The 19,059-nt window shown below is 41.9% G+C and overlaps 1 protein-coding gene across 7 annotated transcripts in view; it reads left to right on the forward strand.

Moving 5' to 3' along the window:
- The first annotated feature begins 566 nt into the window (after nucleotides 1-566).
- DYNC1I1 (dynein cytoplasmic 1 intermediate chain 1) overlaps nucleotides 567-19,059 on the forward strand; it is a 181,513-nt gene continuing 163,020 nt past the window's right edge. For 3 of the 7 annotated variants that reach the window (XM_052692390.1, XM_052692394.1, XM_052692397.1), the window contains exons 1-3: nucleotides 567-770; nucleotides 15,788-15,905; nucleotides 17,787-17,901. In XM_052692390.1, coding sequence (XP_052548350.1) covers nucleotides 15,798-15,905; nucleotides 17,787-17,901 — 223 coding nt within the window. In that variant the 5' untranslated portion in view covers nucleotides 567-770; nucleotides 15,788-15,797. The remainder of the gene's footprint in view (nucleotides 771-15,787; nucleotides 15,906-17,786; nucleotides 17,902-19,059) is intronic. The other 4 variants (XM_052692393.1, XM_052692396.1, XM_052692395.1 and 1 more) reach the window with 2 other exon arrangements.

The raw sequence follows: 19,059 nt of genomic DNA on the forward strand, positions 1-19,059 counted from the left end.
ATGAAGCTGTAGGTGTCCTTGTTTGCTGAAGGGGTGCTGGACTAGATGACCTTTAAGTGTGCCTTCCAACTCAAAGGTTTCTATGATTCTGTTGGTCTGTTCATAATGGGGTTGATAGCCAGGCCACCATGGAGCTAGTACCAAGGTGGTAGAGGAGGGGGTGAGTAAGCAGGCATTGTGTGATATTTAGATTGCTTTAAGGGTGATGAAAAAGATGTGGTAGAGCTGCTGGCTGAGTTGGTGTAAGGGAGATGTGAAGGAAGCTATGGGGGATGACAGCTGGACTGTGCAGGAGGTGATGGCAAGGCCCTTGCAGGGGTGATAACGAGGCTGCCACTGAGCTGCCACGGGCCGAAGGCTGCGCCCGTGTGGGAGGTGACAGTGAGGGGACCTCGGAGCAGCTGAGGGGGCTTCGAGAGTGCGGAGCGTCCGAGCGGGCCCTGGGCCCACGCCGCCACCTGCCCTGCGGCCCCGCCCCGCCCGCTCCTCCTTGCCGCCCCTGGGGACGCCGAGCGGCGGCGGTGGGGGGTGTCGCTGCCGGGGGCGCGCGGGAGGAGGAAGAGGAGGAGGGGGCGGGAGGAGGAAGGCGGCAGCTCTCGGGAGGAGCCTGTCCAGCGTGAGACAGCACATTCAGCCGGCGGCGGCGGTCCTGCCGCAGGAACGGGCGGCACCGCGCACCGCCGCGGCGGCGGCGGCCATTTGGGCTGCGGGGTTCGGTGAGAGCTGCGCGGCAACGGGAGTCGCTCCGCATCGCTCGGGCGCCGACGGAGGTAAGGCACCGCGGGGCCCGGTGGGGGCCGCGCTGAGGCGGCGGTGCGCGGGGCTCCGCTGGCAGCCGGGGGATGCCGGGGTGCCGCCTTCCCGCCGGGTGCCGGGCCGGCGGGCAGCCGCTGCGGAACGCGCTCGGCCCCGGCAGAGGATGGGGGAGGTGGGGCCGGGGCAGCGGGCAGCACCCCGACCCGCCGCACCTGCTCTGGTGAGGGCGGCCGCCGGGTGCCTGCTCTGAGCCTCTGCGCCGCGGAGGTTAACGCGGAGGGAGGAAAAACAAAGTTTTCCATCTTTAATTTGTTTTTAGCATTGCGTGAGCAACAGAGGGTTTGTTAAAGTCCACAGCGATAGTAGATGGAGAATGAGATCTTTTCCAGGTGATTGGCGGGCAGGGCCAGAGGATGATCAGTGAGAGGCCTTTTTTGAGGCGGTCAACTATACAGTGTCAAAAGGGTGTGATTGCGGTTACATCTCCTGGAATGCCCCGGGTCAGCAGATAGCCGAAGGCCCCACGGCATCTTTTAGACAAAGCCCCTCTCACATTAATGGGAGCAAAGCAAGTTTCTGCAGTGATGTTGACGTTAGCAAAAAGCGGGGAAAAAAAATCAGCTGTGAATACACATAAAATAAAGCTTATAACCAGACTGAGGAATGCAACCTCCTAATACAGCAGGCATGAAATGCAAAGACCTGACGTGAAGTTGGCACATGGCTCTGGCACTGTGCCTCTTAATTCACCCTGACACGCTGGGTTTTGTTTGCTCCTCGCTTCCCTGTGAGGATGTTGAATCGCCTCTGAAATTACTCTAAATGTTATGAAGCGCAGTACTGTAAAATCAGTTTCCAAATGGAAATGCAAAGCCCAGCACTGTGCATCTGTCTCCTGGTAGATGGTGTTGTCAGAGCCTCTGGGAGGAGTTTCACTGCTGTTGCTACCAATGTGCTTTGGTGAAGTGCCTCACTCGTTCTCACTGTGTTAATGGGATGAAGTTACATGTTTTCCTTTCAGATTCAATTATGTTCCTCTTATTACTTTCTTTTCACTTGAGGACTTCTCTAGCAGGAGTCTCATGCTTGGAATGAATTTCATTCACTCTCACTGTGATTTCCTTATAATTCTTAGCAAAAATGTCTGCCTTTAGTGCAACTGTATTCATTCCCTGCCCTGGGGGTGCACCCAGGTCTTTGCCTCCAGGAGCACTCAGTGTCATCATCATTAGCTGCTCTGTAATGCTAGTAATCTATGACAATGTGAAATATATTGCCCCTTCTGCTCCTCCTTCCCTGTACACAGACTGCTGTGAGCATTGTGGCTTGCTATCCCCTTCCTTGTTATTCAAAAGACTTCTGAAGATCTTGTGTTATAGCACAAGGAAGAGATTGCTTAGATTAACAGGATTGTTATTCTAGCTCTCCATGTCTCTTCCCCACCACAACATACCTTAAACAAGCATTACCTGCAGCTCTTTGTATGTACAGTTCAAGAGAAGAATTGTCCTTCAAGGAGCAGCAGTAAAGCATGCCCTGCACATGCAGTGATTACCAGAAATCTGGTTACTCAAATAGCATTCAGGCAAACACTTTTTTGCATCCTGCAGGTTTTACAAATCTGATCTGCAAACTCTTTCTATAGAAGTAAATTTTCTACAGAAGTAAAGGCAGCCTGATGCATTTCATTGTGATAACCTTTCTGTAGCTGGTTGGTTGTTAGGTTCTTTTCATTGAAATACACTTATTTGTTTTCCAGTCTGTGTTTTTCCAGCTTCTGCTTCCTGTTATGTCATCTCTCACAGATAAAAGCCTTGGTTGAGCAGGTGCCTTTTGTGTTGGTATTCAAAGTGATGAACCAAGAACTCAGCTGCTTTGATGGAAGCCATGCAGAGCACCTTGGCGGAGCTCTCACTACTACAGTGTGCTGGGCAGTGGGTGGAGAGGGAGAAAGATAAGGGAGCAAAACTGGAAAGAAAAAAAAAAAAGGGCATAGAGGGAAAGGGTGTATGTGCCTTCTTTTGAAGCTGCACCAACTTACACTGACAGCTCAAGTAATTATGCTCTAAAGAATATACTCTAGGACTGCTCGGGCTCATAAACTGATGCTGTGTCTCCAGAGCCTTGTTGAGTTCCTTCAGCATGGTCTGACTAACAGCAGAGATGGTAATTGGGAGTCTTTCGGAGCCTTATGCCTGGTGCCAAAGCAAGCTGCTACTTGGAGGTGGTGGTGGAATCTTCACCCTAAGATCTTTGTATATCCCTGGGCTTTAGCTTCCAGAGAAATTTAAGAGAAGTCCCCATTGAGGAAGTATTGGCCTCTGCAAAGGTATGGTCTCATGCTTTTTGCAGCCGCAGCCAGCCTTTATTGCCTTAGTGCATTGCTCATCTGACATTTTTGTATTTTCACAAAAAAAAAAAAAAGCCATAATGACCATAGATTTGCTTTGTATATATATAAACTTCTGTGTATATAAAAGGGATGTTTTCCAGGAAGAGTGCTAGTAGAGTGTGAATGTGCTAGCACAGTGCACCTTGTACAGCAAAACTGTGCTAAGATTAGCCAGTGTAGCTTACTTTAGTTCACTGGAGCAACGCAAGTGATACAGGTGAATATATGCTCATATGTATGTAAGGGAGCTTGTTATCCAGATGGGAGATTGTGTGATCATCTGCATGGCTGACCTGTATAGGCAGGAAGAAATGGTAATGGAGAAATTACACAGCTTAAAAACAGAAAATCTGAAAAATCTTAGGGAAAAAAAGTGTCTGCAAATCTGTGAAGGTTGCCTGAGGGAGACACCGACTCTGTCTGAGTCTCATATAGACACAATATGTCCCTTTCACTATTTGGTAATTATCCATCTAAAACCATGCAAGCTCTTTTTACTCAGACATGACATTGGAAGCTGTTGTTCGCTTGGCCATCTGTGAGCACTCAAAATAAGGCAGTATGCAGCATACATGAGCCTGCTCCTCCACACTGTTCATTTTAGGTGCCATAAGCTTGCCAACTTTTCTGAGAAATGGCTACTTCCAGGCAGATGGCAGGGAAGTCAGGAAGCTGGAAGCAGACTGACGTGTAGATCTCATGGAGACGAGGCATCTCTCACCGTGTTCAGCCCTTCTTGTTCACTGCTTTGAGGCAGAAGCATTGTGGTGATTGCGTGGCACTGCCCCGCAGCAGCACAAGGCACAGAGCTGGAGGTGTTCAGAGGACTGGTCCTATCAGGAGTATTTCTGTGATTATCCTGGGGGTGAGTCTGGCCTCCGGAATGAGGCCAGGAATCAGCAGTGCACCTTGTTTGAAGGCCATGAGGTATCTCCGTGCTCTTACTGAAGTCAGCAAGAGTGATTGCACTGGCTTAATGGTCTTTGGAAGAGATCTCGTGTAACTGCTGCTTCCACCCGTGTGCAAATAACTGTGTTACCCAATGAATGGGCACTGCTCAGATGACTCTTGTGATTCTTGGCTGTTAATCTTAGAGTAAAAGGACATATTAATCTGCTTTCATACTTAACTTGCTGCCATGCCTGCTTGCCTGATTTCAGGAGTGTGGTATATTGTCTCAAGGAGCAAACATCCCTTATAGACCTGGTTCAATCCTGTGCTTGCACCTTCCCTGGGAGCTGTCTGCCTGTCCCTGTTTGGCCCTAGAATAATTAATGAGTAATTCAGCAGAGGGAGAGGGCTCATTTACTGCCACTGAGCGGAAAACAATTACACAGGCAATCTCTGAAGGATATAGGTTTTCTTTTCCATAGATATCTTCTCCTCTTCACATTTCTTTGCCCTCTTGCTAATACTGATTTCCTCCTCTCTGGTATTCCCTTCTCTTTTGTCACCTCTCCCTCTGAGAGAACTGGTTTTCGTTCCTTATCCTTTCTTCCTTCTTTCTATGGTGTAATGCAAGTAATTTCAAATCCCGCTCATCAATAATTCGTTTTTCAGTTCAGTCCAGCAGAAAGACATACTGTGTTTTGTGCCCAAACAGTGGGGAGTTAAAGTACTGGAAAACAGCTCAATGTGATTAAATATATAAATAAGCGTAAAGGAGGATATATTCGTTATCTAAGTATCTCCATATCTTCAAGCCTGTTGTAATGCACACACGTAATATTTTCAGGCTGAATTTTAGAGCAAAATCTATCTCCCAAACTAACGCTATGTGACTATTGAGAATGACTTGCTGGAGGTCCTGGACCACCTGCTGGGAAAATATGGATCTCTTTGCTTTAAATTGTTTGGCCCTTCCTCTCTGTATCCATTAAGACAGATCTTAGCTTTTAAAGTGCATAGAAAGTGGTATTAAATCCATACCATTCAAGGCATGTCCTTGTTTCGTGTTTTGCACGTTAGGCCACCACTGTGAGGATCAGAGTGGTTACCAGGTCACTTGGTAATTGGGGCAAAGACATATCAAATGGTTGCTATTGTATATTTTGAGAAAATTAAAATTTGTAGCAAAATAGAGTCACAATAAAATAAAAAAAGAAACCTGAGCTGCTATCTGGTGTGTCCCCTTGTATTCAGTAGTGTTCGTACTGCTTTAAAGACTGTCCCATTGACTGAGTGCTTAAAAGGTTTTCTCCTCTGATTCTCGCAGCACAGACAAAGTTGGGGGATTATCTCAACTCATGTGACTAGCTTCATAATGTGTTTGTCTCTTGAAATAATACAAGAGAATCACCATTTTCATTAACCATGTTATTCAAAGTTGTATGACATTGTGTTTTTTTTTTGTGAATTTGTTTCTCGTTACATTTTGAGCAGTTGCTGAACCAGAAAGTATTTTGTATTATAATCCTAAAGGATTTCAGATCTCCGTTTACCCCACAACAAATTCCTTTTTCAAGCTCAAGGTACCCATAAAGCTTTGTTACATGCATAGCAGTCTGTCACAGACTATCAACTTCTGCCTGTCTTCATTGCCGGGGAAAACAAATTACTTCTGGAAAAATGTGTGAAAAGATATTTAATGTTCCGTGTGCGCATGGGTGCAAACTGTGTGGTGCATTAAACAATGAATGGCTTAAAAATCTATAACCTTTTGGAATGAAGTAAGAAATCTGACCTAAATCATACCCCCTAGTGTGCAGTTGGCTATTCATGTACGTAATCTGCCGCGCTTGGCACAGCCTGTGAATGTTGTATTCCTGCCTTTCAGTATCTCCATAGTAGTAATAATAATACAAAAAAAATTGTGCTGATGGGGTAGGAGGGTATTGTGCTGGAGACAAAAACAAAACAAAACAAAAACCTGAACAGTGATGCCATTCTCTGTGTGTACCAAAAGAGCCTGTGGGAAAACTGTCCCATTATTTCCCACAATATTTTCCTTTTCCACAAGAAGTTGATTAATAGCAAAAAAAAAAAAAAAAAGCAAGCCTGGTAGCCTGGTTTGTCAGCCTGCATGGGCTTCCTTAAATATATTAACAGTACCCTGTGCAAATTCAGTACTTTTTAGCCGATAATTATAAGATGCTGCTCTTTAGGACTTTTCTCATACATTCAAAGTTAAAACTCAAAAGGCAGCAGTAGATTGTGTTCTCTAGAAGGGGCTAAGATAAATTAAAAAAAAAAAAGTCTTTGCAGCTTTACTGATAATGTTCCCCATGCCTTCCACAGCAGCCCTTTATGTGTGAGGCTGTTTGTTGTTTACTCGCATTGTATCAATTAATCAGAGGACAGGGAAGTAAAGACTATCAGGCAGTCAATGTGAAATATGAATCTTTTCAAACAAAGTTGTAATATAGTTTAATACTAGGGTTAGTCAATGCAGGTATTGACTTTAAAGTTGTCACCTTCTTATGTGGTAAGTCCAGGCATGGCAACCAGGCTGATTGCAACTGCGCTGCACACCAGCAGTGGTCCTGTATTTTCAAAGCCATTAATAAAACTGGATGTGTTTTCCAAAAATATCTACAGCACTGAGCTTCCTTTGAAGATAACTGGTGGCAACTGGTGCATGGGAGAGAAGAGTTGATTTGCAGCCAGCCTTGCCTTGGTGGGAATCTTGGATTTAAGTGCAGGCATACAGTGTCTTGAACATGAGATTTTTACCTGACTTCCTCAAATTCAGAGTTGTTACGGTGCCTGAGCACCAGGTAAATCAAGACTGACAAAATGGTGAAGAAACAAATTCCACACTGCAATCCTCAAAATTTCTCCTTAGATGTAGCTCTAGAAGTAGATGAAGTGTTTAATAACTCCTCAGAGTTCCTCTTCTGGATGTGTTCTTACCCTTGAACCCCCAGATTCTACAGCCTGAGTATCTGCTGTCTTCCTCTCGTTGACTCATTTCTTGAGCCCATTTATCAGACTGTGCTCCATGTGGAACTCCAGCCCATGGCACATGCTCCCTCTTTCAGTATGCCCTAGTTATAGGGAGATAAACCCAAAGGAGTGTAAAGGAGTCTCAGGTAACTTTTGCTTAAAAATGTCACCTACGTCTGTCCTCTAATCAGCAAGCTATATGCCTTCTTCAGAAGGTGCTTTCTGAAGCTGCTCCATATAAATGTTAAAGATTATTTGGACCTGGAAACACCTGTGGGAAAAAGAGAAGTGGCTCTTCACTTCCTTGCATCAAGCACCCAGCAAAAGAAGACTTGGCCTCCAGACACTGAATACAGTGTTGTACTTTAAACTAAACAGTCATTGGGTATAATGTAAACTTACTCTGAAACAAAGACTAGGACCCAGGGGCCTCAGTTAGGGACTAGTATTTGCTCTCTTGCATCTGCTTCTACTGCTGAAAATAAACTACTAGAAAGTATCTTCAGTGGCTGAGAAGGCACTCTCCATACCTGTAGTCTTTCTAATCTGTTGGCCTACAGCTGCCCTAGGGAGGTGGCTTTTGGTCTTCTCAAGGAAAACAAACAAATAAGCAACAAAAGATGAATACTCCTGAAAATAAACTTTTCCTGCTTTTGGGCAGATTGCTGCAATCACTGAGAAGATACACTGAAGAGATTGGCAGACTCTTTCTTGTCAATGTTTTCTAAAACAGAGGGGTGATCTTTCTCACCTTTATGAAAGAAGCTTTTGTCTTCTGTTGGGAAGGGTTTGCGTACTGAGCATGCTGAGTATAGGCAGGTGTCCTCTGGCAGGGCTGTGTAACGAGGAATGGAGTGTCCAACCAGCTTCATGCTGCCAGGATAGCTTGCTCATCGAGATGACTTCTCAGTCCAGGCTATCATAAAAAGCTGGGGTGAAGAAAGGATCTTTATAGGATCAGATGCCCTAAAATGGCCTTGCTGAGCATTGTAGTAACAAGCCCTTGAGAGGCTTTAGCCCCTTGGCCTTAATTTGCCTTAGTTCTTCCTAGGTAAAACTGGAATGACTCATCCTTCCTCCACCGCACTCATTGAATTAAAACTTCCTCAGGACTGGAAGAATCTCTTCTTATTTGTCTCTGTGGCACTGAGTGTAACATTCTTCAACTTGGCCAAATCTTTTAAGCACTCCTATCATAGTGGATATCACAAAATAATATTTTTCTGGTTTAATATCGCATTGTATATTCTTTGGGTCAAATGTGTTAAAATGCATTGACCATTTTCAGGTCTGAAGCTTAAATCTCAAAGTTTTCTTACTGTCAGTGACCTCAAAGAGAGTCTAAGCCTTCCCAGTGCTGGACTTGGTTCTCTTTGCAGTTCTTATAAGTCTTTTGAAATATGCCATTAGATATCTGCATTTGTACTCTCTTCTTTTTATCTTAGCCTATTATTTTCCTGTGTACCAACAGGGATGACTGGCTAAGACTAACTCTGGTCATTCATGTTGCTTTGTTAGTACTTTGTTGGAGAAGCGGCACTGGCAAGTACATGAAGAGTAGAGTGCTGTTCCTTCTACTTTTCTTCCCTAGAAATGATGACAAGTCATGTGAAATAGACTACGTATTTCTTACAGCCAGAGATATTTCCTGAGTCTAAATCTTTCTAAAGATTTAGGTGTATTGCTTTCAGAGATTAAATTGGTGCATAGTATTTTTAACCTAATTATATACTCACAAACATCACCTGCAAAGCAGAGTGTTTTAAGAAAGAGCTGATACCTGGGTAAGTCTTCCAGAAAACCTGCATCCCTTCATCTTTGATATCTGTCTGGCCGTTGTCATAATGGGGTCCAGGAGCAGAGACCAGAGTGTGTATTTTTCATGTCTGGGTAAATGGCTTTAAGTATCAGGTTGCTGGACATAAACCACTGGGATTATTTCAAGAGGAGGGTAGAAGTGTCAGAGAGGTCACTTCTATTTCCATTTCTTGTTTCTGTTTTACTTCCATTGCCCAATAAGGAATAGAAGTATGTGTTTTAATATCTGAAATGTTTGCTGGAAGGAGAAAATGAATCATCATTCTGCTCCAGGAGAGACTAACAGACATCCTGGGAGGCACGTTGGTACTGTTACGATGAAGATTTGTGTAGAACCAAATATTCTATAGAGATTGTGACAAAGTGGAGAAGTATTAGCAGCCAATATCATTGAAATATGATTATTATATAAAAAGACACATAGAAATTACTACCTTGAAATATGGGGCTGCTCTTCTTTTAAATCTAGGCAAGTGATCTTCAGCCTGTGGATGAGAATTTTGTCATCTCTCTCATACATCTCTGAAATCACACCAATTTATCACTTGCGTTTGGTTTTCTTCAAATACCAAGAAACTTCTGGAAGCACCTTGCCAAGTCTTCCAGTTTCTTTCTGAAGTTAGCTGGGAAATTTGTAAAAGATAGAATGGAACAGTTAACATACAGCCAAACAGTAGAAGATAACAGAAGCTGATAGAGGGGGAAATGACCAAAAATTCCCCCAAATCTTATATTCCACAATATCAAAACGTTGCCAAGCATGCAGCTGACGGTTTTATTTAAAAACTTTATTCTTTGTAACTAGGGCTCTGTTGCAGAGTTGGATTCTGGGAGGTACAAATCAGTGCATGTTGGATTATTGAGGGTTATTTCCCAGCACGCCCGAGATTGTTGTAACTGTGCTCTTAATGTTTATTGAGGGAAGATATAAGGTTTTTAAAGATGTTTTTTTATAGTCTAGTTATCTTTGAGGTGGTACATCCAGTGAGTTCCATGGTACTCAGTGAAAAGGGAGGAAGTTTAGTGGCAGCTATGAAACCACTTTGTTACATCTTAGTAGGTAGTCCTAACAGTGACCTGTTAGGTGGGGTTCTTTACAATTCTAGCTGGAATGCTGTGTGTTTCTTATGTTCTTCCAGAAGGTTGTTGCCAGCAACTTCTTCTCTTCAGGCTTGATGACTCTTCCATAGAACTGCGCTTGTTGGAATTGGAAAGGTCATGGTAAACTTAGGAGGATAAGGAGGCATGAGAGAAGGAGGTGATGAGCAGATGATGTTTCATTGCCACTAAGGCCTGTGCCTGAAGAATAGGCAATAGAAGAACTTATATGCTGCTGTGTAGGGACCCCATAATTCTGCTGTAACTGAGTTCTTTTTGTAGAGGGGCCATTGTGGAAGAACAGGCGCAAGAAGATTAAATGGTAATAGATTATAAGGGAAGTGTAATTAAGCAGCTGTGGGCACATATCTTATTCTCTGTCAGCCTTGAAATAAATAGGCTGGAGATACACTGACCTGTTGCATAGCAACCAGGAGGAAGCACGGTACCAAAGCTCTGGATGCTGTGATTGCAAACCCTCACAGAACAAAGTACGAGACCTTTGCCCACCTGCTAGAAACCTGTGGAAAAGCTGAAGGATAAAAATGGTACGTTCCCTGAAACCTGAGACTTTACAGCCACTTTTATTTATGGATGAATACACAGATATAGCACTAAAAGCCTGTACTGTTTTTCCTCAAGGTTATGTAGAAAAAAAAAATCTCCAATTTTACTTAGAGTTTCTCTGGATTCATCATATGGGACACTTCTAAAAACATTGCCAGCGCTGAGATTTTGCATCTGTAAATATTTGCCCATGGTTGTGATCTTGTAAACATTGGTACGTCTATCTAACAAAACTATTTGGGTTATGAGACTGATGTCAAGAAGAAATTGTAATGCATGATGAAATAGGTGCTCTTGTATTCACTTAAAAACTGCTGTCAGGAAAATATTTCCAGCCCCTCTTGCCCGTTTGAAGCATGAATATCATTGATTAGAATGCATTTATGCTAGTGTAGCAGCTCCCTCTGGTTTCTTGCAGACCAAAGAAGTTGATCTGCTTTATACAATTTTATACTTTCAATACATATTTTCCACTTTAAAAAGTCAGATTTAGATCCCATGGGAATGTCTTCTACTGTAAAAATGTATAATACTCATAACTGTAGGAAATGTGTTCATTTCTACAGAAGAGAGATGAAAGTGGTCCATGCAGTATAGAAATGAGTAATTTCTTCCAGTAGAAAACTCCACTTTTAATAGTTTCAATAGCAACAGTACTCCTACTCTACAAAGCTGCTCTTTAAAACCAAAAATTACTGGTTAATCAGTCTTATTGTGCAACGTACTTTATCTTTCATTTGATAGATATTCTGCAGTTTTGGACTCAAGAGTGACTGGCTTTTTATCAGGCATTTAGTGTGAAGCATCTACAGGTATTACAGCTTGCTTATTTATTTTAGAACAGTGTGTTAACCTATCAGTTATGATGGGTTGTATGTGCTGACCAATGCCATATGTAACAATGTTTGATGAACCTCTTTGATAATCAGAATGGAGATAATTGCAAAGAGAAAAGACTTGGAGGCTCATGAGATGGTGAATGTAGTTCTGCAGTGCAGCCTGCTGAATGAACAGTGTGTTAAAATCCTCTCAGTGCCAAATAGCAATAAAGTCTGTAGGCTTTTTCATCTCCTATTAGCTTGGGAAACTGAAGTTTCTTTTCAGATGAGCTTGGCAATGACATACAGGTGAGATGCTCTAGAAAAAAGGTACAGGCTTTAAGAGAAGGGAGATGTAATACTTTTCTTTTTCTGCTGATAAAAATTTTCCCTGTCATCATCTTTGACTTCTTTTTCACTCCATTCATTGTGTTCTTTGTGCTTATTTGTTCTTACATTTGGTCCAAACCACAGACTGAGTATAGTTGACAAGTCCATGAGTTTGTTCCTCTGTAGCTTTGCGGGTTTACTCTTGCAAGTATTCATATGTTAGCTCTGCACTTACAGTAAACTTCTTCAGATCCTGTGGCTGTTCTTGCTGTTAAGTGTTCATAGAAACGGTTCATAAAACATACCTGCTCAAATACTATGATTAAAGATCATTAATAAAACCCTGCTGTTTGCTGTAGAGCTGTAATGGCTACTGGCTTGTACCCATACAAGGCTTTACATGGCTTTTAGTCAGTTCAGGTATAGAATACTGTTATTTGCACCTTCCATGTTTACGTGCTTACTGCTGTCACAAAGGAAATAGTCATGAGATGTTACTACCTGTGTGAGAAGTGGATGGAGTCATTCTGTGTATGTTCTGTATAGCAGAGAAGTTTACAAAAACACCATTATTATTTGAGATTAAAGTAATTGGCCTTCAAAAGCTCTTATTTCATGTATGACAGGGTAACGAACTGCTGGGAGGATAGAAGAGACAGGATTCTTCTCGTTCACTTTGAGACATTTACAATGGGGTTTTCTAGAACTTAACTACTAACCAAGGGCCCTTTATCATCAATGGAGAGAATCTGTTGGCTTTTGGACCTCATTGAGACATCTGCTTTAGGCAAAGCAGAGTCACATTCTAGGATGCCTGGTTTCTCTTTTTCATCCCTGCACTGATAGTAAGGATACCTCTTACATGCAGATATAGCAAGAGGAGTATGATGGGTGGTGAAGGGCAAGAATGCTGTTCTCAAAGCCTCAGCATTGCATTTGCATGTGCCTGGGTGCTGTCCCAATGAGGGGTTGGGTGGCCCTGTCATATGTGAGTGCGATTGCCTTTATTTCTGTGCCTGACAGAAGACTCTGGGGCATACATGATGAATGTGTAAAAGGACATTTTGAAATACAACAGCCAAGTTTCATTAAAAATCATAACAGGAGGAGTAGACTGCTTTATCCTGTGGCTCAAAGAAAGGATAATTCCCTTTGGGTGTGGCAAGTGCAGGCAAGTGCTCTGTACAAGGCAGCTCACATCAGCCACAAATGTGTTCTCAGCGCTTCTTCTGTAAGCTGGTCTGGGCTGGTAGGACTCTGCTTTGGAACTGTGTCACTTGACACAGTTGCCTGAGTCACATAAAATAAAACTGGATCCAAGATTATGTGCTTCCCTCAAGGAGTGGAGCCCTGGGCTGCTGCACTGCTGTGAGAACTATTTCTACAGTTAATGCAGTGCTCGGATCCAATTCGATCCAATGTGTTCCTACTCAGATAGATGGTTTAATGGCTTTGCTACAAAATGTGCTCCTTACCGTTTCCCTCTGACTAGCTGGGAAAGCTGAGGTCATCCTTAAGCCTGGGGCTGTGGTTTTGCACCACAGAGAACGTGAAAAGCAAATCCTTTTTTACTGCTTGCCTTTCTCTCTCTTCCTGTGGCATGCCTTTTAGCACGCAGAATGACAATTATTAGGAATTTATTCCTAGTAATGAATACAGAGTGCTAACTCTGTAGTTGATGTCAAGCGGAGCAATGAGTGTGTCGGCATGCTGCCTCTGTGCTAACTGCTGCCTTGCTGACATCTGAGAAAGGTGGTTCCATATGTGTGGTGCTCCATTTTGCTGAAACTGTACGTGGCAAGTTTGGAGGTTGATAAGCTGCTTGGGGCAGCTAAGGAATGGCTGCAGACAGGAAGAAAGTAACTTGAGATGAATTTCTTCCTATAACTCAAAACTGCAAGTGTTTTTTGAAAGAAATTTAATACATCATCTTTGTTGTATGTAAGCTTTGTTTTGTTAAAAATAGGGCAAACTTATAATAGAATTTGATCACCCTGACTGGAGCATTGTAAAGAAGGGGCCAGGCATTAAGTAGCTGATGCCTAAATCAGGGGAAAAGCTAGCTTCCCTGACATTAGGGGAATGAATTTTTAAAAGCTATTCATTGATATCTGACAAACAGCTTGAAAGGGATGCCAAACCCTCTGGGTCTCTGCTAGGAGCTTTAAAATACATTTGCATATTTTCTGCATAGAAACAGGATTTCGTTCTCTGTTGCTAAACTGCAGAACTAAAAGGATGCGAAAACTCTATCTAGTCCAAAGGGCTCGGAGGGGAAACTTCATAATCAGAATTCAAATGTGCACAACAGATTAGGAAAATGACTTCAAATAGGATTTCAACAATATCCAGGAGACACCCATAAATCCTGAGCAGGCTGCTAGGCAAAATACTGCTTGTGCCATTGTTAAAAAGCTCAGTTTCTTCTCCTGGCATTTCCCACCTGAAAAATAACTTGCTGATGTCAAATGATCAGATTAGAGTTAGTGAAGGTGCTGCCGCTTAGTTTTATCCATATCAAATACAAGTTTTCTGAGAATTTTGATCTCTCTTTCTCAGATTTGAAACAATGTCTGAAATATCATTGCAAATAGGCAAATAGGATCAGTGGTAAAGGAATAAAAAAATACGGTGGTCCTCTGCATACGGCTAGTGCACCCAGTGTGCGTACGGCTAGAGCACTCCATGGTCCAGCTCATTGGTGCTTTGATGTTCGTCTTGGCTGTGCCATTTACTGTGTTGTAGGTTGGACCAGAAGGCCCTGGGCTGGGAAAGGAAAGCAGGTCCCATGTGGGAATGAGCAGCAAACAGCAGTGTATGTAGAATCTGTGGTGACCCCTGGTAGGTGGGTGTGATTCTTGCTGATAGGCTTCAGTTGGGTGTTGGACTGTGGAGCGGTGTGTTTGGCACATGGTTAACCCTTTGGCATCCCTCACGCTGCTGTTATGCCTGCTGTTTGCATTCAGTGTTTTCCTCATTCCACATTTTATCCGTCTTTGCTGTAAGAGGAAAATACTTGTGAAGAGAACAAATCATTTGGGGCCAAGACTGTGCTTAAAATGCAGGTGGTGTTTTGTTGCCAATGTCCTTCATATCACAGGCTAATTACGCTTTTGTCATCTGAAGAGAAGGAAGCTTACAACTGCAGAGCAATTGATGACAAGTGAAAGTCCCACATCATTTTTACCGTATGGGTTTACTTTCTGGTTGTTATCCCACCCAAGCAGCAATGTGGATGAAGTTCTCATTAGTATTAATGGAAAGCTGCCATTTAGTTTCCCATGCGTCCAGCAAGCAATAGGCTTCCATTACATATATGTGATATTGCCATCTACGTGATTGATTTTGAGTTGCAGTAGTGGATGTGGTCAAGGGAGGAGTTAACTCTTTCCATGAACGCCTGTAATAGTCAGGACTGTCTTTGAAGTAACTAAGAAGAAAATCAGTGTAGATACAGTTAGATGACAGCCTGTAATGATTATGATATGGAGCAGTTACCTTATCTGTGATTCAGATTGTGAATTTTTGCAGTATCGGTGAGGCTCAAGGACTGTAGTAAAGGATTGGTATTGTATGTATCCTGTGGCTGCAAAGGGGCTAGTGGCCTGTGCCTGGCTGTACCATGGGACAGGAGAGAGTGCTGGGATGGCAGCCTCTCAAGACTTGTGCAGAAGCAAAGCTACCAGGTTTCCAGTTTTTGCCAGTTAAATTCCTAGTTGTCTAAGATACACAGGGCTGCTTGGGGCAGAGATTGTTCAAGTACATCCTCTTCTACTGTGGATCTGTAACTTACGGTCTGGCAGAGATGCTGAAGCTGATGAAAGTTGAAGGGCATCAGTTTCAGTGCATTAGAAATATTAAAGCATTGTTTTGAACTTTGCTTCACGAAGGTGGCTCTCTAATAAAGACAATTTTGAAATATGTTCCATGATTGGAAATATTCTGTTCCAATTTCTTGAAGTTTAAAACAAATATCCTGCCTTTTCCAAGGGCAGCAATTATGTAGGAGTATATTTGTGGCAATTTTATAAGCATTATTTTTGATATTGTTGGGTTCTGTTTTCAGTAAATAGGGAAAACTTTTAATTCTCTTTTCAACCTGGTTTCCGTATTTTGTTTCCAGCAGAATCAAAATGTCGGACAAAAGTGATTTAAAAGCAGAACTTGAGCGCAAAAAGCAGCGCTTGGCTCAGATAAGAGAAGAAAAGAAACGGAAGGAAGAAGAAAGGAAGAAGAAAGAGGTAAATATGCAGGAGTGCCTTTTAAATAGCTCATGCCTGCAGAAGGGTCTCGCTGAGGTTTTGACATCTCAGTATTGTATACTCCAAGGTAACTGTCATGTGGGATGAGATCTCCAAAGCCACATCAATCTAACCTTAAAATCAAAATGCTTATTTTTAGCCAAGAAAGTTGGGGTGAGGGAATTGCTTTTAAAACTAACATGCTGTCAGATGACAACAATTTAGACAACATGATGTGTATGTGTGTGTAGAAAGAAAAATTGATTTGCCACAATGCTTTTTGCTGGGCTTTGCTTCAATGGAAAGGGAGTGGAGAGTGCAGAAAGACAGAAAAAGGTCTCGAGTTTTTTCGAGCTATTACAATCTAAATATGTATTTTCTTCTCTGAAGACCAGCTTGATTACTGGCTAAGGTAACAGATTTACAATTATTATTCTCCAGTAAAGTAAAACATAATTGCAATTGCATTTTCATCTTCTGGCATGGGTGCATCCTTCAGTTCTGTTAAAGTTTGATTGACATATTAGTTTATTTGTCCTTGACAATATGCATTAGATTTTTCATTAAGGGATTTGTACTTCTTTTTATTCATTCACTTAGTGGAACAGAGGTGAGAATTGACAGGGAGTGGATATTCATTTTCATGCAAAGTCAGAGAAGCATTAAGTGATTATGTTTCCTTTCCTTCAAATGTCAACACTTACTATTGTTTAAAGCACCTGTTATCCTTTACTAATAACTGGTTTCCTTTTAAACTGACACTTTAATATTGTACATGAATTTCACAGAATTACTGTGGAAATGTGATGTGATCCAAGAAATCCATGTTTCAGTTTTGGTCATTGTTTTTGTCTTTTTTCTTCTGAGACATTTTTGTGCAATTACCAGCACATATCCCAGTGAGGCTCCTAGAGTCACTGCGTGAGTCCTCTGTAAGCAGAACTTTAGATGTTAGTATTTTCAGTGTTCAGCACTAGCCTGTTAATGAATTAAAGAGATGGGAGGTAAGCCAGTGGCCAGAGGAAGCTACTGAGTTCTTTTCTTTGTTCCCTGCCTGATTTTACATCTTGTGGAGATCCTGTTGTGGTTGGAATGTTCCACTGACCCCAGTAGCCAGCTCTAGGCACTGAGTCTAACCCATGGAAGCTCCATGAAGTGTCCTGCACAGGTGCCTTCCAACCAGTACCGTTCTGTGATTCTGTGAAGATGTAGTTGTCTAAGCAAAGATGTAGTTGTCTAAGCAAAGAGGAAGACATCTGGTGGACTGTTAATTTTGGCTGTCAGTGTCAGGGGCTGCCAAAATACTGTTTTAAAGTATTAGTCCTCTTCTTTGCTCCTGTTTGATGCTGAAGTTCTGAGACATTTAATGAAGTTCTAAGACAAGTATTTTTACTGCCTGCAAGTGCTTGGGACCTAATGTAGGCCCTCAGTCTACATCACCAAAGTCCAATGGAATTTTATTTCTTGATCCCTGAGGAAGTAGGGATGGGGTAATTTTTTAATCAGGTTCATGATATCTGTTTTTCTATGGTCAGTGTCCATGTTCGCTGAATAAGTCAGCACACTGGCATTTTCAGTCTGTCAAGTTGTGGTATGTGGGGTCAGAAGAATGCTTTGGCTACCATTTTTCTACAGAGTAACTGCATCTGATATGTGAGAGGCAAAAGATGTCCATTAGCATTCCGTAAAAAATACTTGCAAAGATCAGTTTTCTCAGGTAGTCAGGCAAAAGTATTGTAACTAACATATAAACAGTATAAATTAGCTACCTAAACGTTCTAAGTGAATTTTGAAGTTTTCCTAATCAATGGTGAATATTCTTCACACACTTAATTGTTAGAGCTGATTATATGTGGATGATTTTTTTTTTTTTTAATTGAGGCTGATCTACAGCAAAAGAAGGAGCCAGCTCAAGAAGATTCTGACCTAGACCGCAAGAGAAGAGAGACAGAAGCTTTGTTGCAGAGCATTGGCATATCCCCAGAACCACCTCTAGGTATTTAAGAGAAGCATACTGTAAAGCATTCAGCTCTGCCACAATGAATGCATTCTTCTATTAAAGCATGCTTTGCTTTTTTTGATTTTTTGGCTGTATTAGTGAAGTGAACTCTTCTGTTTGAATGCCTACCATATCATTCGCATACAGTTCTGTGATTCTGTGATATACCAGCTCATGGCATTTTGAGTACTTACCATTGCCAAAAACATCTGTTTCATTTCTAGAAGAAATTTTTGCATTGCGGATTGATTTTGCATACCAGTAATGATTTCTTTTCTGATGGACTATTAGATCTTCTCTCACACCTGATGATCCACAAGTAATATAATAAACGCTGCACTTCATTAGCCCCAATCTTTGTTTCATAAATACAAGCATTTGCTAAGGAAGGTGGAACATAGTTATGTGGGGACTCCCATTTATTTCACTAAAATTCAAGCAAAATGGAGAGAGAAAATAAAAAGGCAAATCACAGTGATCAGAAAGCTTATCAACAGATTATTTTTGTGGTATTTTGGACATGGCTGTTCTGGTATTTAAATTCTAGAATCTAGAGTCCTCAGTTTAAGAAAAATACATGGGAAAATACTATCTGAAATACTTGATTAAGTTCTATCTGATGTATTAGCTGGCCCTGAAGTGAGAAATTTCCTTCCTTACTTCCTTCCTTTTTCTCTCCTCCCTGCCTTGCCTTGCCCTGCCCCTCTTCCTCTCACTTTCTCATTCCTTCTCTTTCAAGTGTTTTCCTCTCCTTTGAATATAGAATCACTCTCATTGTTTTAGCAGAAATATTGGCACCTCTGGAGGTGTCATTAAGTTCTTTGGCATTGAGACTAGGATTTTACTCCTAAATACTCTTGCCTGTAATATTTAGGGAAAAGAAAAGAAAGCAGAAGCCTTAGTTTCAGAAAGCACTTGCATAGTTCCTCATGAAAGTAGATGGTGACATTCTGAATCATGAATTGAGGAATTCAGTCCCGACCTTGCATCAACCGACATTTTCTGGGACAAGTTGCCATTTTAATAACCTATAATCTACCGATTGGAACTTTTAAATACTGCTTCTCAGTAAAAATGTCTGCCGAGTAACTGTTGGGTTATTTTAACGTATCATAAAATATGCTTTATAAATAATCTAGTGGTGTATATACAAAT

Source organism: Tympanuchus pallidicinctus, unplaced genomic scaffold (assembly GCF_026119805.1).
Source record: "Tympanuchus pallidicinctus isolate F22 unplaced genomic scaffold, pur_lepc_1.0 scaffold3, whole genome shotgun sequence".
Taxonomy (NCBI): Eukaryota; Metazoa; Chordata; class Aves; order Galliformes; family Phasianidae; genus Tympanuchus; species Tympanuchus pallidicinctus.